Genomic DNA, 25852 nt, shown 5'->3' on the forward strand with positions numbered 1-25852 from the left:
AACGTTTTAGCCATTTGGATCTCGCAATAGCTACATATTGTCTTTATACTGTGTTGATGTGTTCAAGCTGGTTGCAGTATGTCTGTTACGGTTCAAATCGCCTTTGTAAACAGACTTCATCATGTTGACACAGTATCTCCACACAACCAAGTCACATCTTCATGGTGAGACAAAGAGCCAAGTATACTTGCCTATTCACATCAGAAGTGTTTTTATTGTTAGTATGACACTTTTTCCCAGAAGTATAAAATGATAGCCATTACATACATTCGCTATGCACAATCAAATCAAACACATATAACATATAACATATAACATACTGTAAAATATCAATAACTTGAAATAAAACAAATATCAAGATGTGGTCACCATACATTTACAGTACAGTTTGTCTAATTCAAGGGTGACAACACAATTAAATAACTTTTCTTTGGAAACGTATCATGCATTTACAAAACATATCCTTTAGTGGCAATAGGAGCAGATTTTACCATTTTGACATCCAGAAAACATTTCAGGGGGTCAGAAACAAGTGATTTCGACCCACTTTTGGGCACAGTCACCATTAAACGGTGTTTTATAAGAGTAACTGAGAGGCCAGCCCATGTCAAGTTCTCCTGTTGACAACGTTGTACACTCACACCTCTCATTCATTCCATTTCAGGATAGAAAACACTTAAATAATCACAGAAAAACACATCAGCTCAGTGAAATGTTTCCTAAAATAACGTCTTGACACCACTCATATATTACTCGGCGTCAAATTACTGAGCACACTCGTCAAACGCGACGTTTGAAACGCAGGTAAGAAGTTCCTCGAAGGTCTTGAAAATGCTTTGTCGCTTTCTGGATGCAACGTCCGTTCGTCCATTGGCGGTGGAACGTAGGGTTTGTTTTCAAACTTATATTGAGCCATTTCTCGTAATAATATGGCGTCTTTCGCACTTAGTTCTGAGAACATTTGCTTGAATATTCCCAACGGGTTCTGCAGCAGAATATGTGGAGGGTCGTATTCCAGCACTCGGCCATTGTCCATGATCTGGAAAGGAGAGATGTGACTTATTTCATACCTAAAATGTGATCTGGACAATAGGACTGTTATGGTTCTAATGGTTAGAAATGTAAGTAAGACAGTTCTGCTATTTTCTGATATTATGGTCGAGACAAATGAGGCAGGCATTATGCATCTTGAAACTTAAGGTTAACACAAAGATTAGAACTCACTGGATGATGTTGCCAAGTTTCGCCACAGAAATTGGCCAAAACTTTCCAATTTGTTTCTGGTTGTGACTTAAGCCTTTCTTGCTATTCTTCAGGTTGTGACTATGTCTCTAGTTGATATGACTGTCTTGTGATTGCTTGCCCCACATATGGCTAACTTACCAGCACTCTGTCAAAGTCAACGACACTCTGTATTCGATGTGTTATAACTATCACTGTACATTGTTCAAATCTGCTCCGCAGGATGGACTGGATGGCGCTGTTAGCTCTGAAAATGAAATGGTCCAGGACCATGTGCTCACCTCGGGTAATGTAATGCATGTCATTTACAGTCGATATGGGGAGAACAGTTTCTGGCTAGTTTTGATTCCATTGAATGATATTATTCTTCTCGGCTCAATGGCACCAAAGAAAATTACTGGTACCCTCTAAGTATAGCATTTTGGTTATAAAGTTGACTGAATTTCAGGGTTATTGAAGAGTGTACATGTCACATGGAAATTGGTTGACATCTGTTCAACAGTTTAGAAGTAAGTACGACTTTGTTGGATTTCCAAGATGGCAGCCTGGTAGTCAGGCACAGCAAGTCATTTTTCTGCCCTCCAACATGGCTGACCGAGAAAACACACCTTTGAGGAGCACATGATATGATTCTAGAGAATACTGAATGTATATTCTCATGACACAGCCCATTTGGGAGATATGTCTTCTGCAGAGAAACTAGTGTTTGTTTGAGGACTGTTCGCACATGAGGCCAATTGAAGTTGTCATCCAGTGCCAATGTTTCAGAAGTGAACAGGTTCACCTGAGAGAACCTACCTAGCATCATAGCATGTCTGTATCTCCTCCAGGACTAGCACCGTGGTCCCCTTCAGCAGCGCGCGGGCCAGACATAACAGCTGTATCTGGGCTGAGCTGAATATGGGCTTATCTGTGGAAACTATTGTGTGAAGTTTATTTGGAAGACATTCAACTTTTGTTTTCATCTGGACCTGAAAGAAAAAGAACTTGATGCAATTTGAAATACAAGTCCGTTGTTGTAATATGGTCACCTCTCTAATAAGAACAATACCGGTACTAAGGACATCCTAATAAAGATAGTCTACAGTACTTACATCCTCTAAAACCTTCCACAGCATCACATCCGTCAGTTTACTCAACGGGTCCAGATTCTGTCGCAGGCTGCCAGAGATGAGTTTGGGGTCATCTGGGATGACACAGATCCTCTCTCGTAGGTCAGACAGCGCCACCTCTCGGAGATTGACAGCATCGATCCATATTGACCCCTTGTACGGCACAAGATGGAGGAGGGAGGAGATGAGAGCGTGCGGGTCGGCACCCTTCCGTCGCAGGACACCAACCTGGAGAAAGAGAATTGACAGAGTCAGTTCAACTCGTTATGTGAGGTGAATCAAATTGGGACTATTTCAATTGCTTTATCAGTTACCCACCCAAAATCACCATGAAGAGTATCACACACCTTTTGTGCGGTCATGACAGAACCCCTGCAATGAAATCAGACTAGATCACGGTGACAGACAAGGCTTAAAATAGAGGAACTAGTGAGTACACCAATATCCACAGTGGCTTCATGGAGTGCCGATGATGAGCCTTGGACGGCCTATTTCCAAAATGGGACATCTTACCAACCTTTTCATAAGCTCGGAAACAACACCAGAAGTTTCTCAACACCTTTGGACTTTTCTCTTTGTACTGTAGAGTTGTCCCCTCATATGTGATGATACCATATGGTGGCCAGTTTTGTGCGAGGTCGAGTGTTGTCCGTATTGGACCCTCGGCTTCGAGGTTCTTGTGGTGAAGAAGACGACTCACTGAGGTCATCTGGAGAAGATAAGGAAAAGGTTTTTTGAGAAAAAGTCAACAAATGTATAATCTACCAAAAACTTTTACATCTGAATGTAACTGGAGACAATGTCCATATTTTAAATTCTGGAGACAATGTCACAACCTGTTAACTGCGCTTGAGACAACTTACAACCACTTTTAATCCACAAACATTGGTTACAAAATGTGGAGAAGAATCGTTTCCCCGAAATCGATTCCTGACTGATTCCTCTTACCATGTGTGCCAACTGTGAGGATTGTCTCGTGGAGAGGTGGCACAACCAGTGAAGACGCACGCCGTACACCAAGGCCAGGCCTACAAGACTGCCACGCAAATCTGTGAATAGAACAGGTGATATACCTACTATAAGACAAAGAAGAGGAAAGTATTCACATAACACTGTAACAATGACCAGGTGATTGCAATACTGGAAACCAAACGTCATCCTACCAGGGGATGAGATGTCTGTCTTCTATCATGAGCTCCATCCAGCTCATGACCAGGCTCAACACTGCTCGACTCCCAGCTCTGGGGCCAACGGGCAAACCACTAGGCCATAAAGGAAATCCTCCATGGCCAGCAGGTTAACTATGCCACATAACTAGGGGTAAAGTACAAGTTTGAAATATCTACTTTCACAGTTTAGTGCTGGTATTATGTTTCCCAATGCCATAATAGAGTAAGAAGAAACAACATACCGCTCGCAGCGACAACAGAAATGAATGCCAGCATGGTGACCAGGATGATGAGGATGCAATCAAGTCTGACGGCCAGCCACTGATTGGCCTCAATCATCAGGTAGCTTGTTGCCGTCAGGTGGTCTTGTTTGTGATCAAAATGGCGGAGGTAACGCTCTTGTGAATCGAGCGATCTGATTGGACGGATGCCGTGCATTGTGTTGGAGACATGGGTGTACGCTTGTTCTTTAGCTGAAAAAATCCTTCACTTTTAGTTGGTTTGATATGGAGACAAAGTCACAACTTGTGTAACTTCACCACAGACAACATCACAACCAGAGACAACATCACAACCAGAGACAACATCACAACCACGATCGTCTGTCCACTGAAATGTTATGGGATATCTGGCCCTGCTACATATCTACTGCACTCAAAGGTTTAGATTGTTACTGTGGCCAGCTTCATGAACACGGGACAACTTCTGCTTGGTGATTAATCTGCTAGGTGTAATATTATTGCCCCTTTAACACTCACCATGACTCTCCAGTTGCCTGAGGTCACACGCGGCGGCAAGGTAATAGTAGCGTAAGAAGATGTAGATGATGGTCTGTGGGATGAGGAGGAGGAACATCCAGGGGTTGCAGCCACCGATCAGGACGACCGTACACAGACCGGAGAAGAAAAACTGAAAATAGAAAAGATACTCCATGATGGTGGGGTCATTTCAGCGCATGTCCTCGACTCTCCTACCCACACTACACATATCTACATGAGAGTCAACTGCTGTGGGCATCACCACACTGTCAATTTCTGTGCGATTCTGGGGGGAGGGGGGATTCCAGAGTCTCCTGCCTCCAACATTTTCAATTCATCTCTTTCAGATCTGCGCCTCACTCTAGTATGACTGAGAAAGACAGCATCCCAATCCTCTTTCAACTGAGAAGTGTCCCCTAACTTTCCATGAGTGGGGTTCGGGCCTTGGGATAGGGGCTAGGGGCTTGGAGGTTGGGGGGTAGACTCACCTGAAGAGTATCAAACATTTGAACGAGCATGGCATCATCGATGATAAACATATCGGTGGAAAACATCTTTGTCAGCTGACCTGAAAGACAGAAAGTTATCATTATTGCACGCGATGCCTCCCAACGAAGCCAACCTTTGCGGCAAAGAAGGCCCAACACCAACGCGAGAAGCTCCAACTTCTGAATCGGGTGTGTAGGATGGTTTGTCCCCGAGCCTGAGGGTCTTGGTCACAGGTTGTGGGCTGAATCGGGTGTGTAGGATGGTTTGTCCCCAAGCCTGAGGGTCTTGGTCACAGGTTGTGGGCTGAATCGGGTGTGTAGGATGATTTGTCCCCGAGCCTGAGGGTCTTGGTCACAGGTTGTGGGCTGAATCGGGTGTGTAGGATGGTTTGTCCCCAAGCCTGAGGGTCTTGGTCACAGGTTGTGGGCTGAATCGGGTGTGTAGGATGGTTTGTCCCCGAGCCTGAGGGTCTTGGTCACAGGTTGTGGGCTGAATCGGGTGTGTAGGATGGTTTGTCCCCAAGTCTGAGGGTCTTGGTCACAGGTTGTGGGCTGAATCGGGTGTGTAGGATGGTTTGTCCCCAAGCCTGAGGGTCTTGGTCACAGGTTGTGGGCTGAATCGGGTGTGTAGGATGGTTTGTCCCCAAGCCTGAGGGTCTTGGTCACAGGTTGTGGGCTGAATCGGGTGTGTAGGATGGTTTGTCCCCAAGCCTGAGGGTCTTGGTCACAGGTTGTGGGCTGAATCGGGTGTGTAGGATGGTTTGTCCCCAAGCCTGAGGGTCTTGGTCACAGGTTGTGGGCTGAATCGGGTGTGTAGGATGGTTTGTCCCCAAGCCTGAGGGTCTTGGTCACAGGTTGTGGGCTGAATCGGGTGTGTAGGATGGTTTGTCCCCAAGCCTGAGGGTCTTGGTCACAGGTTGTGGGCTGAATCGGGTGTGTAGGATGGTTTGTCCCCAAGCCTGAGGGTTTTGGTTACAGGTTGTGGGCTGAATCGGGTGTGTAGGATGGTTTGTCCCCAAGCCTGAGGGTCTTGGTTACAGGTTGTGGGCTGAATCGGGTGTGTAGGATGGTTTGTCCCCAAGCCTGAAGGTCTTGGTCACAGGTTGTGGGCTGAATCGGGTGTGTAGGATGGTTTGTCCCCAAGTCTGAGGGTCTTGGTCACAGGTTGTGGGCTGAATCGGGTGTGTAGGATGGTTTGTCCCCAAGCCTGAGGGTCTTGGTCACAGGTTGTGGGCTGAATCGGGTGTGTAGGATGGTTTGTCCCCAAGCCTGAGGGTCTTGGTCACAGGTTGTGGGCTGAATCGGGTGTGTAGGATGGTTTGTCCCCAAGCCTGAGGGTCTTGGTCACAGGTTGTGGGCTGAATCGGGTGTGTAGGATGGTTTGTCCCCAAGCCTGAGGGTCTTGGTCACAGGTTGTGGGCTGAATCGGGTGTGTAGGATGGTTTGTCCCCAAGTCTGAGGGTCTTGGTCACAGGTTGTGGGTTATTGCACAGACATTAGAACAGCTCATCACAGAACCATGAAAGCATGTGTTGAGACTAAGGGCTGGTACTGCAGTCATCATTAACAGCAAGCAGTGACTACAGAAACAAAAGGATCTGTTATACCGAGTCAACTCATAAATGTACCGGCAGTGATAGACGCTGGGATTGTCGCCCAAGTTTTTCAACTCACTTTCATTGGCCTGGACATACTGAAGCGGCGCTGACATCACGGCATTAACCACGCGCCGATGAAGAATACGTGCAATCTTTCCCATGAGGCCATAGTAGGTGACGGAGCGGCACAGCACCAGGATTAAAAGGCTGAGTCCAACGCCAAGGAGGATGAGAACTCCATTCATTTCAGAACGATTGAGAGAAATAGGATCGCTCACGGTGGCATTTGGCTGGTTGAGCTGTTCATTCTGGATCACCCTGTAATAAAGGTTGAGGAAAACATTGTGGATCGAGTAAGTCAGCCCAAAGTCCTCAGAAAGTCTTTTTGTCATCAAGGTCTAAAATCCATCAACTAGAGGTATTGGTGAGTGTCTCATCAAACAACCCTGGGTTAGAGGTTTGTTTTCTCCCACAACCTCGGTATCTCAGCTTCAGGCGGCATTTTAGTTCTGTATCACTGTATACGGTAAGAAAACAATACCAATCCATTTTGGTATCAATTACTTAAACACATTGTTAAACTGATGGGCGCAATTATAAATCATTTAGAAAAACACCTTGTTAATCAATGTACAATAATTCTGTTCACTGGAAGATATGATGAGCCCTGCTGAGGAGCCATCATTTGAATAAATTCAAGTGCTTTCATCTCCACATTACCTGAACCTCTTCAGGAGCTTTAGAACTTCAGCGGCATTGATTGCGGACAATAATGAAATATGCAGCGGACACACACAGACACAATAGAATAGAACACTTCACATTGAAAATTTAACAGCTTTTTTCAGGTTGGCGCCTGAAATGAACTTCAAGTCTGGTATCTTGACAGCTCTTGATAATATGCAACACACTTGATCCCAATCGTGACGTAAAATATCATGAAATTTTGAATATTCTGTTTTTAAAGGCCCTTCTGACAAATAACTGTGGTTCTAACGCCAAATATAGAAATGGAAGTGGAAATAAGACTCACCAATATGCCAGCCACCAGTCGAACATTACATAAGAAACCTGCAATGAGAATCAGGGGACAGTGACAAAAACTCAATGAGGGTAGTAAAACTCAACTAATATGTTAAGATGTTCTGATCACTGTGGTAGTGTCAATCATCTTTGCTGAAGAGAGAATTGTGTAACCAAGATCCTGTATGAAAATATGGGATCAGGCGGCACTGTGTACAGTTCCTTAAAGCATAGATACTTTTAAATAGACCTCCATCCAACTCAGGTCATTGTAGTGATGACAGGCAAACGGGTAGGAAAACATTCTAAGAACGTTGAGAAAGATCCAACTTGCCTGAGTTAGAAACAAAAGTAATCCTAACAACACGATGCCACACACGCCCCATCCAAGGTTGAAATAGCGCAGATACGTCCTCCAGGTCACCTCCATTAGCCCACTGTCTCTACTCCTGGGGACAAGTTTCTCTCCATCCTCAAACTGCAAAAAAGAATTATGGTAAGGGAAAGTGACTTAAGTTCATGCATCATGTCTCTGTGACACCAAGACCAGGATGCAACCAACTCCCATTTTACAGTTTTAACAAGATTGTGGGCCCGGCTGTCTGAAGCAAGTCAGGTCATCAACTCAGTGATGTCTAATGCTGCCTTACTGTTGTTGATTAATCTTTGTGCCATGCTATTGATATTATGAAAGAGACACACAGCGTGCAGGAAAGACAAGTCAGTTGCCACAACCCAAACCAGGGAATACCCGGCTACACTCAAAGCCATGCAGAAGACTCGTACAGGCAACGTACAGAACACTGATATTCTGTTACAGGAACAAGGACACAACACCCAGAAAGCATGCAGTCTAATTCAGTCCACCAAAAACTCAAAACCAAAATGGCAAATATAGGGCATTATCTTTCAAACCACACCTCGCAAATCAAACATAGAGAGTGAATACAGTGCACGGCTTAAATCAAGTTTATTAGTGAAAGGGTATCACATGATGCAAGTTCCCAACAGACGTCAAGCGCTAAAGGTCAAGGCCAAAAGGCCAAAAGGTCAAGGTTGTCAAGCAATGATGCAGCAAAATAGAACAATCCAAGATGTGGCACACAGTCAAAAGAGGGCGTTATATTTACCACCGACAACTCGTAGAAGTAGCGTTCCCACATCTGATGAAGAGTAGTACATTTCGTTACCATGGTGACCAGGCAGTACAAACATATGTAAATGGACGGATGTGAACAATTGAAATTGTGGCTTGAAAATGGATTGTGTAATATAGGTTATGTAATGATGTCACAGCACCAACCTCACTATGATTCTTTCTGGGGTTCTTGTCCTAACAGACTTCTGACAAGAAAGAATAAGTCTAAACCAACTTAAATCTTTCTTGGCCTCAGTGAGTTACCCAACAGAGAATGGCTGTACGCACTGTGATACAAACCACTCATTTAAGGGGACATCACAGAGTCTAATATCAATTATTCATCGGTGAAAATCTTGTGATGAAAGTCAAGGTTCAAATCCATTGAGACAGAAATTCTGTATGTATCAAATGTACAGGATAATTTTGTAGCCAATATGGAGGCCCGTGACACTGAAGGTCAGTGTGACGTAAACGTGACCGGTGTAAACCAGTCTTTATGTTAGTATTGTAGCATTTAGTCTGCTGTTGTGAGCTACAAGTGACAAACCCTTTCTGAAACCTGAGATAACACCGAAATGGACCCGCTAATCTAAATGTGGTCAAGTTGGGCTAACGGATGTCCAGGAATGACATGATTCCACTGTATTTAATTCAGATAAGCTAGAGACTGTGAATGAAGTTAAAATTGCCACAACCCATTTTAAGCCTTGTCGATGTTCGGTAAAACAAAAAACAGGGGACGAAAATTACAAAAAACGAAGAGACAACGACTTAGCTATTCTACACGGCTCACCAACTGTGCCCAGACAGGGACCTTGTCTTTAACCTAGACACAACAAAACATGCCAGATTTAGACATACCATCCCGAGACAGGACAATTACATGAGGTACACTGGGTTGACATTCCAACATTCTGCCTCCCCATAATGCCAAACAGACAAGAACATAACGTATTGAGTCCATTTATCCATAATGTGACCACTGCCGCTCATGACTTGTTTGTTAAGTGCATCTTGAAACTATAAAGTTCTCTATCCTTAACTAATACCAACAGAGATTCTCCCTCTGAAAGTGAAGGTTCCCCCAACTGACCCCAGTTCCTCAGCCTATATTGTATATGACATGCAAAATTGCCACAATTATCATTAATCATACTTAATCCTCAGCTCTGACACGTAAACCATAGCACAGTGTCCTTCCTACAGCCACGTGAAGTTCAGTGGATAACATTAGATTCATCTGGAAGTAAACAAATACCTAACCTCTAATTCGATTTCCACTTCGTCAATATCTGTCGTATGTAACTTCTTCAGTTTCTCAAGTTCCCCGATGACTTTCTCAGGAAGGTCGCCGTTTGCAATCTTCTTCGATATAAGTCCACGACAGTCACGCAAACTCTCATAACCATTTCCATCTGCCTTCAGATATTTATCATATTCAATAACAGATGTAACTCTGCCCTGAAATATGGAATATTTTGGGTTTAGAGTAGGCGGAGGTCAGCTGTTTACAGTTTTGACCCTACAATTTAAAGCAAATTGCTAAATCTAGGCCATCATGGCACGGATGGTAGAAAGCTAACAGTACTGTCAGGATCCAAAGTAACGACCCGGCTGATCATAATGGTCATCATCAGCTGACAGTAGGAACTTACCCCTTCAATTTCAATAACCTGTGTAGCTGCCTTATGCTGATGCGCATTGTTCGATATGAGGATGATGGTTTTATCGCGCAGGAGACCGTGGAGACACCTGGTGAGGATTCTGTTAGTTATACTGATCTCCATCAAACTGAATGGGTCGTCTAACAAGAAGATGTCTGCGTCATTATAAATTGCCCTGAAAATGGATACGAATATTATATACCCAGCCTTAGAGCCAGACTCGAGTTCATATATATACCCCTGTTTCCCAACGTGGTTGGATCCATGTTAATGTGTTGACTGTTGGTTTACCATAATGGGATAGTTAATGGGTTAACTGTTGAAGGAAAACCTAATCATGCATTTTGTCCCCGGATTTTCAACTTCACTAACGCGATCACCCCGGTAACACGACCACTCAACCTTGGTCCCATGAGTGGTCGTGTTACCGGGGTTCAACTGTTATTCATTTTACAGGTTTTGCTAATGGAAATATAATCAACACCAGATTATGTACTTGTGCCACCTGTTGGTGACTTGTCACAACCAGTCACGGACTACATCATGGTCAACCCTTAATGGCTGAAATAGAGTTCCCGCTCACCTAGCGAGGGCAAGTCGCACCCTGATGCCATCATCAGGTGTTATATCCTGGTCCCTGATCTCCGATAAATCCCCCGCCGAGTAGCGCTCAATGTCATGGACGAGTTCACACGCATCTATAATCCGCCGATATCTGTCACTGTCGAAATCGGCACTGAAGAGCACATTGTCACGTATCGAGCCAGCGAATATCCACGAATGTTTACTGATGTATCCCAGCTTGCCTTTCACCTGGATGCTGCCCGATGCTGTCTGGAGCTCACCCAGGATGGAGGAGAGAATGGAAGACTGAAAGGCAAAATGACTATCTGAGAAGGAATAACGTTTTTAAAAGTTTGCTGCGGAGTGATTTCGGGATGTAATGATGAGAAAAGATAGCTGCACAAAGAGTGTGGAAGACATACATAACTGTTACTATCACCCTCAGGATGTAGCCAACACTTCTTAAAACATGGAGAAAATCGGTTGGTAATACATCTGTCAGTTTCGAGTTGAACTAAAGCCAAATACAGATAATCGTTGAGGACATAGCTTTGCGTCAATAGTGATTAAAGAGTTCAAATGTTAATCTCAGCCCCTCACCTTTCCTGAACCTCTTGGACCCGTAATACAAACAAACTGTCCCCTCTTGATCTCCAAGTTGATATCGTCTAATACTGTCTTGGTACGATATGTATTCTGAAAGAAACGTATCACAGAGAAAAACTGCAGTATTGCCCTGACTTCCCAAGATATACATCGGGACTTCCCTTAATTAGTACACACCAATGTCAGAATGACACCCAAGGCCTTAACGCTGTGAGTCGGTAAGGGTTAATATCATCATCTAGTGAATGCACAATGAGTGTGTCGTAGTTGACTCAACTGATCATCTTTAGGTGGCAGGGAGGGAAGATCTCCATCGTGGAGTAGATCATACAGAAATTCAATTGGCCAAAACTCAGATACACATACGACACACAGAATGAGTTATTGTGGTGAGGAGAGATTGAACTTACAATATTCCAATTGGCAGAGTAGTCATTAAACTTAATGACCGTATCTTTGGCTAATGAGGGCTCGTCTTGGAGATTGTCATGTTCTAATGTCTTCTCTTCTAAAGTGAGGAAATCCTTGAATGAAAAGTCGACGAGATTAGATATATTTATGAACGGGGAGAGTGGACTCCTGATTGAGAGGCTTAAATCGGTCAACTCCTGGCCTAGGGATGTCTTACTCAACTGGTTGTGGCCTCCCTGCTTACTTTGTGTAGCTGTTTCAAATGAATTATTTGGCATTTGCTCTCGTTAGCGAATATTGAATGCCATGGCGCCCAAGGTCACAATCAAGGCATGATGTGAAAACCGTTTACTAACCTGAATTTTCTTGATTGAATTCAAAAGTTGTGCTCCATCTGCTGCACACCACGGCAGAAACAAACTAAAGTTAGTGTGCAGTATCTCCACCAGGGCAAGCATGACGATCACCTGCTTGGCGCTGAAGCTATGCCCAATCATAACGTAAACAAGAATAACGAGAAAAACAGCAATTTTACTAAACGCGACATGAATGGCAGCCGTCAAGCCACGAAGTTGTGACGCTCTTTCGTTGTAACGAGTTTCGTTTCTTCTTGTGATGGCAATATGCGACGTGAACGGTCGTTCCCAACAGTTTATTTTTAGAAACTTCATGGTTGCGATAAGTTCTTCCATGATGGTCGCTCTTGTGCTACGATAGATCTTGGCTCGTCCGCTGAAAAAAGATGGAACTATATTATGATTCTGCACGGCGATTTTGAAAGTAATTGAATAATAACTTGAACAATGGTAGCTTATCAATCCATGTTCAATAGCCGACTCTCTCATCAAAACGTCAACATCGTGATTTATGGGGCAATAATTCTGCGTCGTTTTAGATACGGAAAAAATACATAAACCAAAATCCTATTCTACTGTAACTTTAAAGGCCGTGTGTATTTGTCCAATTTTGAAATTGAATTTGAAATATTGCTATTATATAAATAAACTGTGATCATGGTGATGAAGAAGGTTTAACAAGGTAGTGTGTATGTAGTGATATAGAAGCACCTTACATGCCAATTTTCATCACACTGGCACATCTAGTCAGGCGCTACAGCTATTGTTTTTTCCTATTGTAAGTGGGACACATAAAAACAATCTACACAGACCAACTGTACCTTTAAGTTGAGATACTTGGTATGGTCTTAAGATATTGGGTAAATCAGCCAAGGAAACATTCTAATCAAGTCCAGTAATTAGCAATTAATCATGACCAATGGAGTGGAATAGTAATTATCACAAAATCAATATGATAAACAGACCGACCACATGTTTTAGACCAGTTGTCAGTAGAATGCTGTTCTAAGATTTTTCATGTTCTTACAAGATATGCTAAGGTTACAGGATTTTTCTCCGACAGGGGTGTACCTCGTTTCTTCATTCCTAAGGAGTAGACTCTGGAGAGTTTACAATGCCACTATTGCTGGGCGCTAATTGGGTTTATAAGCTTTGTGACTCCATCTGCGGCCAGGGAGAGAAGCGTATCTCATGATGTCCACCTGGTGGTGTCTTTTGTATGACATTAGGTACCAGGTACTCGGCACCAGGTACTCGGCACCAGGTACTCGGCACCAGGTACTCGGCACAAGGTACTCGGCACCTTGGTTCTCATTCAAGAGAGGACGCAATGTAAAGTTAGATAATTTGCTCAAGGACACACACACAGAAAAGCCCCAATGTTGAACCTACCGAGAGTTGAAGAGTGTGTCCTCTGGTATCTTTTAGGTCAAATTTCAGAAGGTTTTCTCAAGTATGGTAGACTCACAGCACAGACCATTCCTCCCTTCATCACTTATACTCACCCCTGTTTAGCGAACTGGTGTCCCATGATGAGTTGAAATGGAATGAGAAGAGTAAGCACAGCGACCGCGACAAGACAGACCGGGCCGAACCCAACATATAACCATAGCAACGGCACAATCGCACAGGCCTCGGCGATTCCTATCCAGACATGCTGCACCATTAGAATACTCTGAAAAGAAATTGACAACGTTTCATTACATTTGCTTCTGTCCAAGTAGCAACTAATTGGCTCCCCTGTCTGAGGGGTCACATGGTCAAATTCAAAGAACTTTCTCAAATGGATGGATGGAGTGCCACCCCTGGTTCAGCACCTATATCTCCATGGACAGGGGTGTTATTCAATGAGTCAACTCATGCAGATCGGGAAGAACAAGATTTTGATAAACTTCCCAAAATTCACTGCTAAAGTCATCGAGAACTTACTGTTTCTAGTCGTTTCGCATCACTAGCGATAAGATTCAGCGGACTTTCAGCAACTTCGCCAAGAATATTGTTGTAGCTCAATTTCAGAATCTGTAACATAATATGTATAAAATGTATCAAAAAAAGTTTTGGGACTGATGATGTTGGTTCATTTTGAGCAGAAAAAAAACCAGTGAAATTTTTTTTTTTACTTTCAGTCAGTTCATAATTAATTGGCTGACAACCAATTCATGTTGGACACAAAACTCAATGGGGTTCCCCAAAATATCAAAATGTCAAAAACCAAATATTTCCGTCACTGTCCAGGAATCAAGAGGTTCTTCCACACAAAACTACTTTCACCGATCAATGAAAAAACAACGTGTGTAATTCATTGATTATTTCATAAATAATGGCTCTATTATGTGCTTTACTTTACAACCACGCACTAGAGAATGAAATTTTAATGGAATTGGGTTTCTCAATCACTTCAACAGAGTTTAATGGAATAGAGAATGTTTTGATTTAGAGTGCCATGAATAAAGTATGGTAGGTATAGTCAGCGTGGCACTGTGGTAACATCAGGCCCTCTCACCTCGGAGGTCCCGGGTTCGATTCCCTGTCAGTCCCAGTATACTCATGTGATAGAAAGGGTGTCTTTCTTCGACTGCGTAGGTTTCCTCCTACACTACAAATCGCCCAAATACTGTCTAAGAGCCAACAATGAATGAGCCAAGTTTTTAGTTCACCTGCTCTTGACTCGAGATTCTAAAAGCCATCATAGTGAACATACCTTACGATAAATGAGCCCCGTAACTGCGGACTGAATCTTCAGCCCCTGGTGGTAGAAATGGAACCGCGTATGACTGACTATCGACATGAAGAGATAAGCAAGTGATATCCCAAGCGCTAGGAGATAGATATCTAACTGTGTGTACGAACTCGACGCTTCAAATGACCAGATTAATTCTCCAATGAGCACCACGAGACCAATTTTCAATGATTCCTGAAAGTAATAAAATAAACTTGTTTCATATTTTCAAGGAAGAGGGTGCTTTTCAAAGAAATGAACAAAGAATATATAATACACCCAAAGTGACATCAAATGACCATCAGAATAAATCTATCAACAGAATTGTTGTTTTATTGTATCAAATTAACCCTTGCACTGCTACCAAATATCGTTATCCAGGGAAAGGCTTAATTAGTGGACTAGTGGATCCATCATGTGTTGTGTCCCTTCATAAGAAGCCTTAATTAGTGGACTGGTGGATCCATCATGTGTTGTGTCCCTTCATAAGAAGCCTTAATTAGTGGACTGGTGGATCCATCATGTGTTGTGTCCCTTCATAAGAAGCCTTAATTAGTGGACTGGTGGATCCATCATGTGTTGTGTCCCTTCATAAGAAGCCTTACCTCTAGAAAGAGTGTGATCCCACAACCAATGAGCTGTGACCCATAGCACCGTAGTAACGCCCTCAAGAGGCTGCTCTGACCTGACGTCCTCCACTGGTAAAGCTCCTTCTCCCATTCCCTGGAATAGATGATGAGACAAGGTAAGGAAATCATACACAAGCAAACTCACGTTGACCTTATCTTAGTCCAATGGATGAGTCACTTTTCTCCACTGGAACTTTGGCTGCACCTTCATGCTCATACAGAGTGTTCAACTGGAACTCCACTGGAACTTTGGCTGCACCTTCATGCTCATACAGAGTGCTCAACTGGAACTCCACTGGAACTTTGGCTGCACCTTCATGCTCATACAGAGTGTTCAACTGGAACTCCACTGGAACTCCACTGGAACTTTGGCTGCACCTTCATGCTCATACAGAGTGCTCAACTGGAACTCCACTGGAACTCCACTGGAACTTTGGCTGCACCTTCATGCTCATACAGAGTGCTCAACTGGAACTCCACTGGAACTCCACTGGAACTTTGGCTGCACCTTCATGCTCATACAGAGTGTTCAACTGGAACTCCACTGGAACATTCCTGGAAACACAACTTCTGGGGTATAACCTGACTCTCATACTTTGTGTCATCACTATTGGGATCCATGAGTCAATCTCAAAACCTTGTCATGGGGTAAGGGAGAACGTTATAAATAATCATCAAACTAGACCTCACAATAATTGAACCTCCCTCCCAAACTGCTCTCCCTCCCACCTACCTGGCCAGGTCATTGACCAGAATGATGGAGGAGTCCTCCGGGAGCACCTCATAAACGTCACGGTCTTCTAGATGTCGGTGGTAACCTTTGCTCAGAATCTCATTTGCCCACCTGAAAAGACAACAAAGAAAATGCTATATTGCCCAAGAAAAAGGCCTATCTTTGGTGAAAGAGCAATGTGTCCCCACTGTTGGTGGCAGAATCAGGAACAACTTAAGAGCAGAAGTCACACCCTCTAGTGGCAAATAATCAAATCAATACCTTGAACAAAACGTATCAACAATTAATAAATATTGATTACATCAATGACTTTATTGACAAGACGTTTTAATAAGATATGGCACCTCAAGACATCAACACCAGACGTAACTTTTCTGTGAGTAATATTAGAAAAGAGACCATTCATCAATCTGGCTGGACTGATTAATAATAAACATGCAGTGAAACCCCCGTAACACGACCACTCATGGGACGGAGGTTGAATGGTTGTGTTACTGGGGTGGCTAACTGATATAACCTACAGGTGTTGTATCACAATCATCAGGGATCAAGCTGATTATAATCAAAGTCCTTCCACAAAGGAAGTGACATTGATTTGAAAGCAAGTAACTTCTTAGTATAGTGGTTCATCGAGAATAACTGAGGCAGGCTTTTAGAGTGAGCCTGGATGTTTTGTGTTAAGACAAGAGGCCCAAGGGCCTGGCGCTCAGCTGACATATGTGGTGATGATGCAACCAGACTTGAATGGACTTCATGAGACTGGACGACCAGACTGAACCAATCCTGTTCAGTGAGATCAATATACAGATAATAGCAGCTGTCTGAAATGGTATGGAATGTCAATTCTTATAGGGCTATATGCTGTACAACTCAGTGCACTGCCTTCAAGCATTCAGTCCTCAGTGGAATCAAGAAACCCAGGTGCTCACATACAGGGCTACACTTGAGACCAGTTGAATGTATTGAGAGGCTAAGCCTCAAACCTACAACATTCTCATCACTAGTTGGGATGCTTTGATCCACCGTGCCACCTCACTTCCTAAGTCAGCTGAACTAAAGCTCTTCTGGTAACAAGAGGGTTAACATCGCAAACAGAACATGATAAATCAACACCCCAGTCGACTCCCTCAGACCTTCAGGGTGAAATTACGCTTAAATGCACATTTGAATTGGAGAAAACATCAATAATTAACAACATGTTCAACAAAGTGCCAGGGAAAAGCTCCCTCTATTGATTAGCTGTCCGAATCTGTTGACTTTACTCTGTCGAAAAACAAACCGTCATCCACCAAATAATATATAACTGACTGGCTCTACATAACACTTAAGCAAGGAAAGTAATTTGATTAGTGCAAGGTAAATCAGCCAATTTATTTCACAATGTCATGAAATTTCGAAGGAATTCAGCAGATGTTAAAACAAGTGTTTTCTCTGAATCAATCAAGGGATATAATGCATACAGTCAGTGATAAATATATTTTTTGCAACAAACACAAATCATGAATACTTGTACGCTTGCAAAGCTGAACAATACCAACCAACTGCTAGCGATCCCACCTCATCTATCAACATACACATTCGCTTATGACAGTAGCCTTGAAATACCTTAAAGCACCCTCTATATTGATTATCCAAAACCTTCTCACCACGTCCACCTCTTGTGCATTGTTCGTAAGCTGTTTAACTTATAAATATGAAATGATGAGACGTACCAATGCCACATTTAACCCCCAAATGGGGGGTTTGTTTACCGTTCTGCAGTAGGCTGTACACCAAACTCCTTTTTAAAGGCCAACAGCCTTTGTTAAACAATTTGAAAATACAATTCGAATTTGAAAATGTTCAATTGTGTAAATATGTACTCAGTATAAATGTCAACAAGTATGGATTGTCAACAATGCCATTCTGTAGACTGATACCTACTAATATTCTATGATATGAGCATGCCTGCATCGTCTCAACAAACCACACCCTAAATTGATCTGAAAACACTAGTCACATCGTATCGGAAGGGCAAAAAATGAATTGAATATTTTTAAGCAGAATTTTTGGTTTTAAATGAGCAATTTTTGGAGAGACAACTAATGCCTGGAGTTCGGTATCAATTCTTAAAACCATCTTCTCCCAGTCGATTGTTTGCAGATACATGTAAGTTACTTTCCCCTTAAAATATAATATATGCCTCAAGGGAAATACGTTAAGAAATCCTATCTAGTTCAAGTAAACATTGTTTTACAAACTTCCCTTGAGGACCCTCCAAGATATGCTCAAAGGTCAAGAAAAGTCTGAGAAAATGGAGGAATAGCAATTCTTGAGCCAAGTGAAGGATGCAGATATTGGCAAGAAAATAAGAAACTGTATAATGTAACGACCATTCTTCGTTGAGAACCTGGTGATATATTGTGGACGCAATTTAGCCGTTTCACGTAGGTCTACACATAATAATAGGCCTTTAGTACAGGTGCCCTTCGACTGGCTAATTAGCATCTACAAATAAATGGGTCTCTTGAGGGAGGCCGGGAAAGCCTGAACATTCGCCTCCAGACAAACAGTAGTGGTCAGTGACAGGATTCGGCCAAAACTCCTCATCTGGAACAGGATGAAGCATTTATTCCTACAGGATCTTGGGACAGGTACCCCCCTCCCCCTCATAAAGGGCACTAAGGCAAAGAGATCTGTTCTGAACATTTCTGAAAGTTGTCTCAGTTAAAAGAGGGTTAAGACAGTAAGCTATGTTCGATATGGATTTGAGAATGTACGCAGGGAATTGCACAGATCAAACAGGACGAGGAAAATCATTGACATGCAGCTGTCACTGTGAGCGATGCATTCACAGAATACGCAGGGAATGGCAAACTCATCATAACAGAGGCGACACACGTGCTTAGAAATAACTAGGCCTACTATATGGCAAGACAAAAAGTCGTAAAATAATGGGCAGATGATCGAGGGAGAGGCTTTTTGGTAGGAGGAAACCAGATACCTGGAAGAAATCAACACTGTCAGATTGAGTACGAATTCTCTGAAATTCTCAAGGATTCGCCATGGCTCAGATTCTCAGGTGCCTGGTTCGAACCTCACAGTCAGCGTGAGACTCTCAGGCCTCTTTCCCTAACTTGACTTACTCCAACACGGTCGGTGTATGAATGGGTACTGGTCGGAAATGCCCAGGTTGTAATGTCGAATGAGCAGATCTGAGTTCTACCAAGTGATTTCAGTATAGAGAGGAGTTTGAGTGTGAACTCAGGTGACAACCTCTACCATGTAGTTAAGTTGATATCAGATGATGTGACCCCAGGGATGTGTCAGTGCGAGCCACAGGCCTGTCCCTTTCCCCAGGACGATTGCGCTTTGCCAGGCATACAAGGACATCAGGGTTAAAAGGGTTAACCTCTGAAGATGTCTAAGAGGTCCACATTCTCTGCACGTCGACACCACATCCCCTTTACACTGTGTTCCTTCTTATAGTTGGTGAATAAGTAGTTGACACATCGGTTTAAACAGATCAATATATTATTGGTGAATGATTGGCTCAATGAAATGACGTCTGGTCCGTAAATATGCGCTGTATAGAAATGTTGATATCACATGCTGACAGGCATCACACGACATCTTATGGGAATGCAATGTCTTTTGTCGTGGCATCAACAAGCAGATACGATTTGAAGTCTGACTGGAGATTGAGCACCTGCACAACTTTCCAAGTTATTAGTTTTTACACAGAATAATGGCATGCTATTTCTTACTAGCTTCAATCAGCAAATGAGGAAAGTCAATATCGCGTGCACCAAAATTGGCGTCTATGCATAAATTACCCCAGAAGTATTTCCGCAGAGCAATTTCTTTTGCGAGGCAAGCATCAGAATATTTGGAAAATCTGAGATTTTGATTCAGAACCTGGGGGTGTGCAGTCGATCCCTTCCCCTGACCAATCACAGAAGGCTTTGAGAACTGGTCATCCATTGTATCACCTCTAATTACAGGTCCATCGACTACGAGTGAATGATCTAGATGAAATAGAATTAATCTGCCCTGTAGTTCATGATAGGCCATTGAAAGGCCTATAGAAGGGGAGTAGTTGGTTTGATTTAATTAGACCACCAGGCATGTTCAAATTGATATGGTAGCATTCCCTTTGATATTTGCAAAGATAGGAATTTTGAAATGAGAAACCCCAAGTGCCCAGGGGGACGTTTTGGTCAATTTGGTTTTTCGTATCTTGTGCATAGTTGGTAACGACCAATGGTTGGAATTGATACTAAACTGACTAGGAAGTACAGTGGCACCCTGGTAACACAACCACTCATGGGATCATTGAAATGTTTTCCAAAAATCGATGTTTTAGAATAACGTATTTTAGGCCCAGCTTATATTTTCAACAGCACAATTCAGTCACAATACTTAGTTTCACCACATAAGCCTTTCAGTCAAATGAATGTAGTAAAAAAATCATTGGCGAAAGTAATTGATACCCTGCTGATAGCCCTAGCGACACCCCTGCTGATAGCCCTAGAGACACCCCCGCTGATAGCCCTAGAGACACCCCCGCTGATAGCCCTAGAGACACCCCCGCTGATAGCCCTAGCGACACCCCCGCTGATAGCCCTAGCGACACCCCCGCTGATAGCCCTAGAGACACCCCCGCTGATAGCCCTAGAGACACCCCCGCTGATAGCCCTAGAGACCCCCCCACTGATAGCCCTAGAGACACCCCCGCTGATAGCCCTAGAGGCCCCCCCCACTGATAGCCCTAGAGACACCCCCGCTGATAGCCCTAGAGACACCCCCGCTGATAGCCCTAGCGACACCCCCGCTGATAGCCCTAGAGACACCCCCGCTGATAGCCCTAGAGACACCCCCGCTGATAGCCCTAGCGACACCCCCGCTGATAGCCCTAGCGACACCCCCGCTGATAGCCCTAGAGACACCCCCGCTGATAGCCCTAGAGACACCCCCGCTGATAGCCCTAGAGACCCCCCCACTGATAGCCCTAGAGACACCCCCGCTGATAGCCCTAGAGACCCCCCCACTGATAGCCCTAGAGACACCCCCGCTGATAGCCCTAGCGACACCCCCGCTGATAGCCCTAGCGACACCCCTGCTGATAGCCCTAGAGACACCCCTGCTGATAGCCCTAGAGACACCCCCGCTGATAGCCCTAGAGACACCCCCGCTGATAGCCCTAGAGACACCCCCGCTGATAGCCCTAGCGACACCCCCGCTGATAGCCCTAGAGACACCCCCGCTGATAGCCCTAGAGACACCCCCGCTGATAGCCCTAGAGACACCCCCGCTTATAGCCCTTGAGACACCCCCGCTGATAGCCCTAGAGACACCCCCCCCCCTGCTGATAGCCCTAGAGACACCCCTGCTGATAGCCCTAGAGACACCCCTGCTGATAGCCCTAGAGACACCCCTGCTTTACAAGACTAAACAGTCTGATATAGAAAGGTATTCTACATTTTCGAAGCCAATGAAAAATGTACTGGTAAAATATTTGAATGGGGGATAACTTCCCTTTAATTTCCTGTGATACTGCAATACTAGGCCTTATTGATTTCAGGATTGGTTTCTAAAATGTTTCAAGGTTCTAAATCCAGTAGGACAATATGCAGCTACGCATACAGGCGCATACATGAGTTGGCGGACAACAGCCCAACAGCAAATGCCACATTGGTACAAAACTAATATTTATCAACTAATATTTGAACACATTTTCATTTACATTTCATCTTGATATTTAATTACAATGAATTCTTCTTAAAGGCAGACTATGTGCAAGGTGGGCCAGATGAGGGTGCCTGAAATCAGAGACATGTGATTTGCATTAAGTCAGGCAGTGTTTATCACCGAACACATTGGAGCATTCTAAAATGTGGAATGATGAGAACTGAAAAGACGAATGCTGCCATGATTTCTGTTAAGAAATTGATTGCGGCAAATTTGTCATGCTGCAGATGAAAAAAATTTCGAAAAAAAGTCCAAATATTTTTTTCACTTGTTTTTTTTCTGCTCAAAATGAAGAAACACCTTCAGCTTAAAAAATTGTTTGGCTAAGAAAATTTTTCAGAATTATGAACTTATGAATAAGTATAACAATATCGGTGGGAAAATCTAATCAGGCATTTTGTCCCTGGATTTTCAACTTCACTACTACGACCACCCAGGTAACGCGACCATTCAACCTCGGTCCCATGAGTGGTCGTGATACCCGGGTTCTACTGTACTCAGCACTGTCCTTAGACTTTTATTGCTTATCGCACTTGCAGGATCATTTATTGCATAGCTGTTCATCAATACAAATCTCTGTGAATCTAAAGATCTGTTTGAGGCAAGTTGAGGCAACGTGATTTTCTGTATTTCTTTGCAATACCTAAATACTGGCGATGCAGGAAAAATACAACAGTATAAGACCCAAGACAAACAACAGGGAGCCGTGTGTCCCAAGCGGGGAGCAAGTTTAAACCTCAAAATCTAATCCTTAAATCCAGTTAAACAGTACCACCCATCGACTGTCCTTTAAACCCTTCGGGAATTATCCAGACTTAATAAATTGTGACAAATTCCTATGAGCTAAGTTGAAAATGTTCATAAACCCTTCGAAGTTTTGATAACTTTTGGTAGGCTACTGGATAGAGTGTTTGGAATGTTTGCATGAGAAATCTACATGTTTAGATAAGGAATTTGTTTTTAAAAACAAAACTGTCTATGGTTATGAAAATACAGAGTGATTATCAGGGTAGCAGTCGGATAACTTGTTGGTGAATTTAATCACTGAGAGGAAATGATTACTGAGGACAAGCTGACATGGCCTATCAAATGCTCTGAAACAACGTCTTGGAGTCAGTGTCTCTGTGATTAGAATAGATAGGCCGACTGTTTTACATGAAGATTTACACCACTGATATCGCTGAAGTCAGTTCATATCTTGAAACAAATACAAAATCTTTGAAAGTATTGGGAGGAGGGGCACTAAGACCCTGATCTGACAATATCCCAAGGTGAAACCACAATCAAAACCACACACTGAAAGTTAGAAAATATTGATCTAATTTTCTCATAAAATCAATGTGTTGAGCTGATGGAAACATCTGTCCCTGCCAGCGCGTACATTTCAACACAATGGCGGCCGAAAGATAATAAACCAGGCAAAGTAGAATAGGCCTTAGTGGCAAGCCTATGATACCGCCGGTATCACCATATACATTTTAACTCTTTAGTGATGGACCTCATCTTATTGTGATTTTTCATGCACTGTAGGAGGAAAGTAAAGAACACTTAAGAGGACTTACCATAATATAAGCTTTGAGAAGAATCCAGCACTGAGTTTTGGATTCGGTTTGGTCGACCATGGGTACATGATGTTGTCAAAGTAGGCCAAGCGCTATGCTTGAGTTATCCAATCAGAATAGAGCTGGTCCGAGTCCATGGTGGCAGGCTAAGATTAAGAACTGTTATCCGAATACGATGATCTGATGAAGCGTTTATCCAGATGTTCAAATGATAAGTAATTAGCTGAAAAGAGAACATACCATTCTGTTCAGCCATATTATTGCAAATTTCACATTTCTGTTTTGCCACTGTTTTGCCACTTTGCAGCTCCCAATGATGCTTGTTTCTGTCGCCAAGGATGAAATATTTTGTTGCTATTGACATTGGTTCTTGTTGCTAAGGATAGCTGTGGTTGCTAATGACATTGGTTCCTGATGTCAAGGATGATATATTTTGTTGCTATGACATTAGTACCTGTTGCTAAGGAAGATAGCTTTGGTTGCTTATGATATTAGTTCCTGTTGCTAAGGAAGATAGCTTTGATTGCTGATGATATTGGCTCTAGTTACTGGAGATGATAGTAGTGGTTGCTAATGACATTGGTTCCTGTTGCCAATGACGACGGTTTTGGAGGCTAAGTTCAGATGCTTTGCTGAAGGTGAAATATTTTATTTCAATTCTGCCAACTTCTGAAAAAAGTCACCAAATCTCAAAATATTATGGAAATTTTCTGGAGGGCAGCAAAGATTACAAGGTTGCTTTCTTGCTGATGGAATATACATGTACTCCGTCCGGGGTAATGAATTTGAATCTCTGCAACATATTTCTCAGAAACGCTAAACAACGCTAGGTGTGGACTAATAACACTAACAACACTTTGAAGTGGCGTTTTAGTTGAATGTCATATTACACATATTATATTCCTGCTGTCATACACACATCTATTTCAAATGGAATTTTGAAAAATCAATATTAGAATTGTTGCCTTATTTAGTCTACCTGTGAAGGAGTTTGGCCTACCATAGTTTAAAAGTTTCTCATGTTGTATAATATTCGCTGGTGCTCCTTTTTCCTTGTCACCTGTTTCTGCCAGAAATGTTATGCTCAGGGATTTGGTTAAGTGACTTTAATTGCCTTTATCAAGTGTAGGCTTATGTTATTTTATTTCAAACTGTTGCCAAGGTTACCCTTTATTGCTGCTTTGAGAAAAATGCTACAAAATTTCAAGTGTAAATGGGGGCAAGGGATACAATTATATACATGTACTTTAATCTCTGAGGTAATGAAGTCATGGGTCTCTACAAAACCATCAAGACAAAATAGGATAGGACACGTTTTCCAGGGGGTAATTAAAACTGTTACACTCCCCCAGTGTAAAAGTTTATGTCCTTGGATAGATTGTCCCAGGGACAGAGTTCTATTACACCATTTAATCTCGGAGGTATCAAAGGTCATGAATCCCTTTAGAAACGCCTTTATCTGTCACCATACAATAGGGAAGGACACTTTTTCCAAGGGATGCCCCAACCTAACATGATATGTCTCAACATTCCTCGATCCTGGTCCCGGCAATAATAGTGAGGTTTCGCAACCGCCCGGTTAGGCCCTTCGACGTTTATCTATTGTTCAGTAAACTCACACAATAGATGAACGTCGTCGTAGGGCCTAAACGGGTGGTTGCGAAACCTCACTATATCGTTGCTGTATATACTGTGTGAAAAGTTGCTTGCATAGGGCCTACACATGGAGACTGAGATGGCTACGACCCGAGCACACCCATCTATTTTGGCGCCATGAAGTTAGAGGACACTGCCCGCCACACCTTGAGCAATCACCACCTTCTCCTGAGATTCTAAGACGTTCCAAACGCTCTTACCAATCGCATATAGGCCTAGACGAGGATAAGGAAGAAGTACACTTACTAGAAGTTCTTGGCCTGCTACAATTCCTCCTCGAGTTTGCCCTCACCCAACCACAAGAGCACATGTCATGAAACTAATTAATATTCGAAACCCAACGCATGTGTCGTCTGCTCTGCGGATACATTGTGTTCCAAGCGTTACCTGTAATTGGCATGCGGAACTAAGGTAAAGGCATTGATAGTGTAAACACGTCCAGGAGCCCTCCCAACTTTCAAACTTTATTCTGAGGTGGGTCCATCAGCACCGATATATTGAATTCCACGTGCGCACAACCTCAGCTTTATAATCTTTCCTCGATGTTGATGGTCGGCGTACTGGGGGGACTAAATGCTGATCACTAATAACGATTACTGCAAGTGTTGTGAGATGGTTTTGGACATGTCTAGGAATTAACTCGACAGTTGCAATCAGTTTTGTGAGATCTTCGTTGCAGTCTGAAATCAGT

At 43.1% G+C, this 25852-nt stretch overlaps 1 protein-coding gene across 3 annotated transcripts; it reads right to left on the reverse strand.

Annotated features, from left to right (window-relative positions):
- Positions 1-213: 213 nt before the first annotated feature.
- On the reverse strand, positions 214-25527 carry LOC135493939 (ATP-binding cassette sub-family C member 4-like). Of its 3 annotated transcripts, none has more exons than XM_064781617.1 (26): positions 25408-25527; positions 23506-23728; positions 16214-16324; positions 15457-15574; positions 14834-15046; positions 14062-14151; positions 13638-13807; positions 12133-12508; positions 11776-11889; positions 11360-11455; positions 10779-11065; positions 10187-10370; positions 9795-9992; positions 8521-8553; positions 7725-7868; positions 7401-7438; positions 6444-6685; positions 4770-4849; positions 4282-4432; positions 3766-3996; positions 3303-3403; positions 2872-3063; positions 2337-2582; positions 2041-2213; positions 1384-1489; positions 214-1039 (listed from the first exon to the last, which is right to left on the reverse strand). In XM_064781617.1, the coding sequence occupies exons 2-26, from the start codon at positions 23571-23573 to the stop codon at positions 743-745; spliced, it is 4059 nt and encodes a 1352-aa protein (XP_064637687.1). In that variant the 5' UTR covers positions 23574-23728; positions 25408-25527; the 3' UTR covers positions 214-742. The 3 variants fall into 3 exon arrangements, with proteins under 3 accessions (XP_064637687.1, XP_064637686.1, XP_064637688.1); XM_064781616.1 differs by lacking the exon at positions 8521-8553 and adding an exon at positions 9325-9357; XM_064781618.1 differs by lacking the exon at positions 8521-8553.
- Positions 25528-25852: the final 325 nt, after the last annotated feature.

The sequence above is a fragment of the Lineus longissimus genome, chromosome 9, assembly GCF_910592395.1.
Source record: "Lineus longissimus chromosome 9, tnLinLong1.2, whole genome shotgun sequence".
NCBI classification, from domain to species: domain Eukaryota; kingdom Metazoa; phylum Nemertea; class Pilidiophora; order Heteronemertea; family Lineidae; genus Lineus; species Lineus longissimus.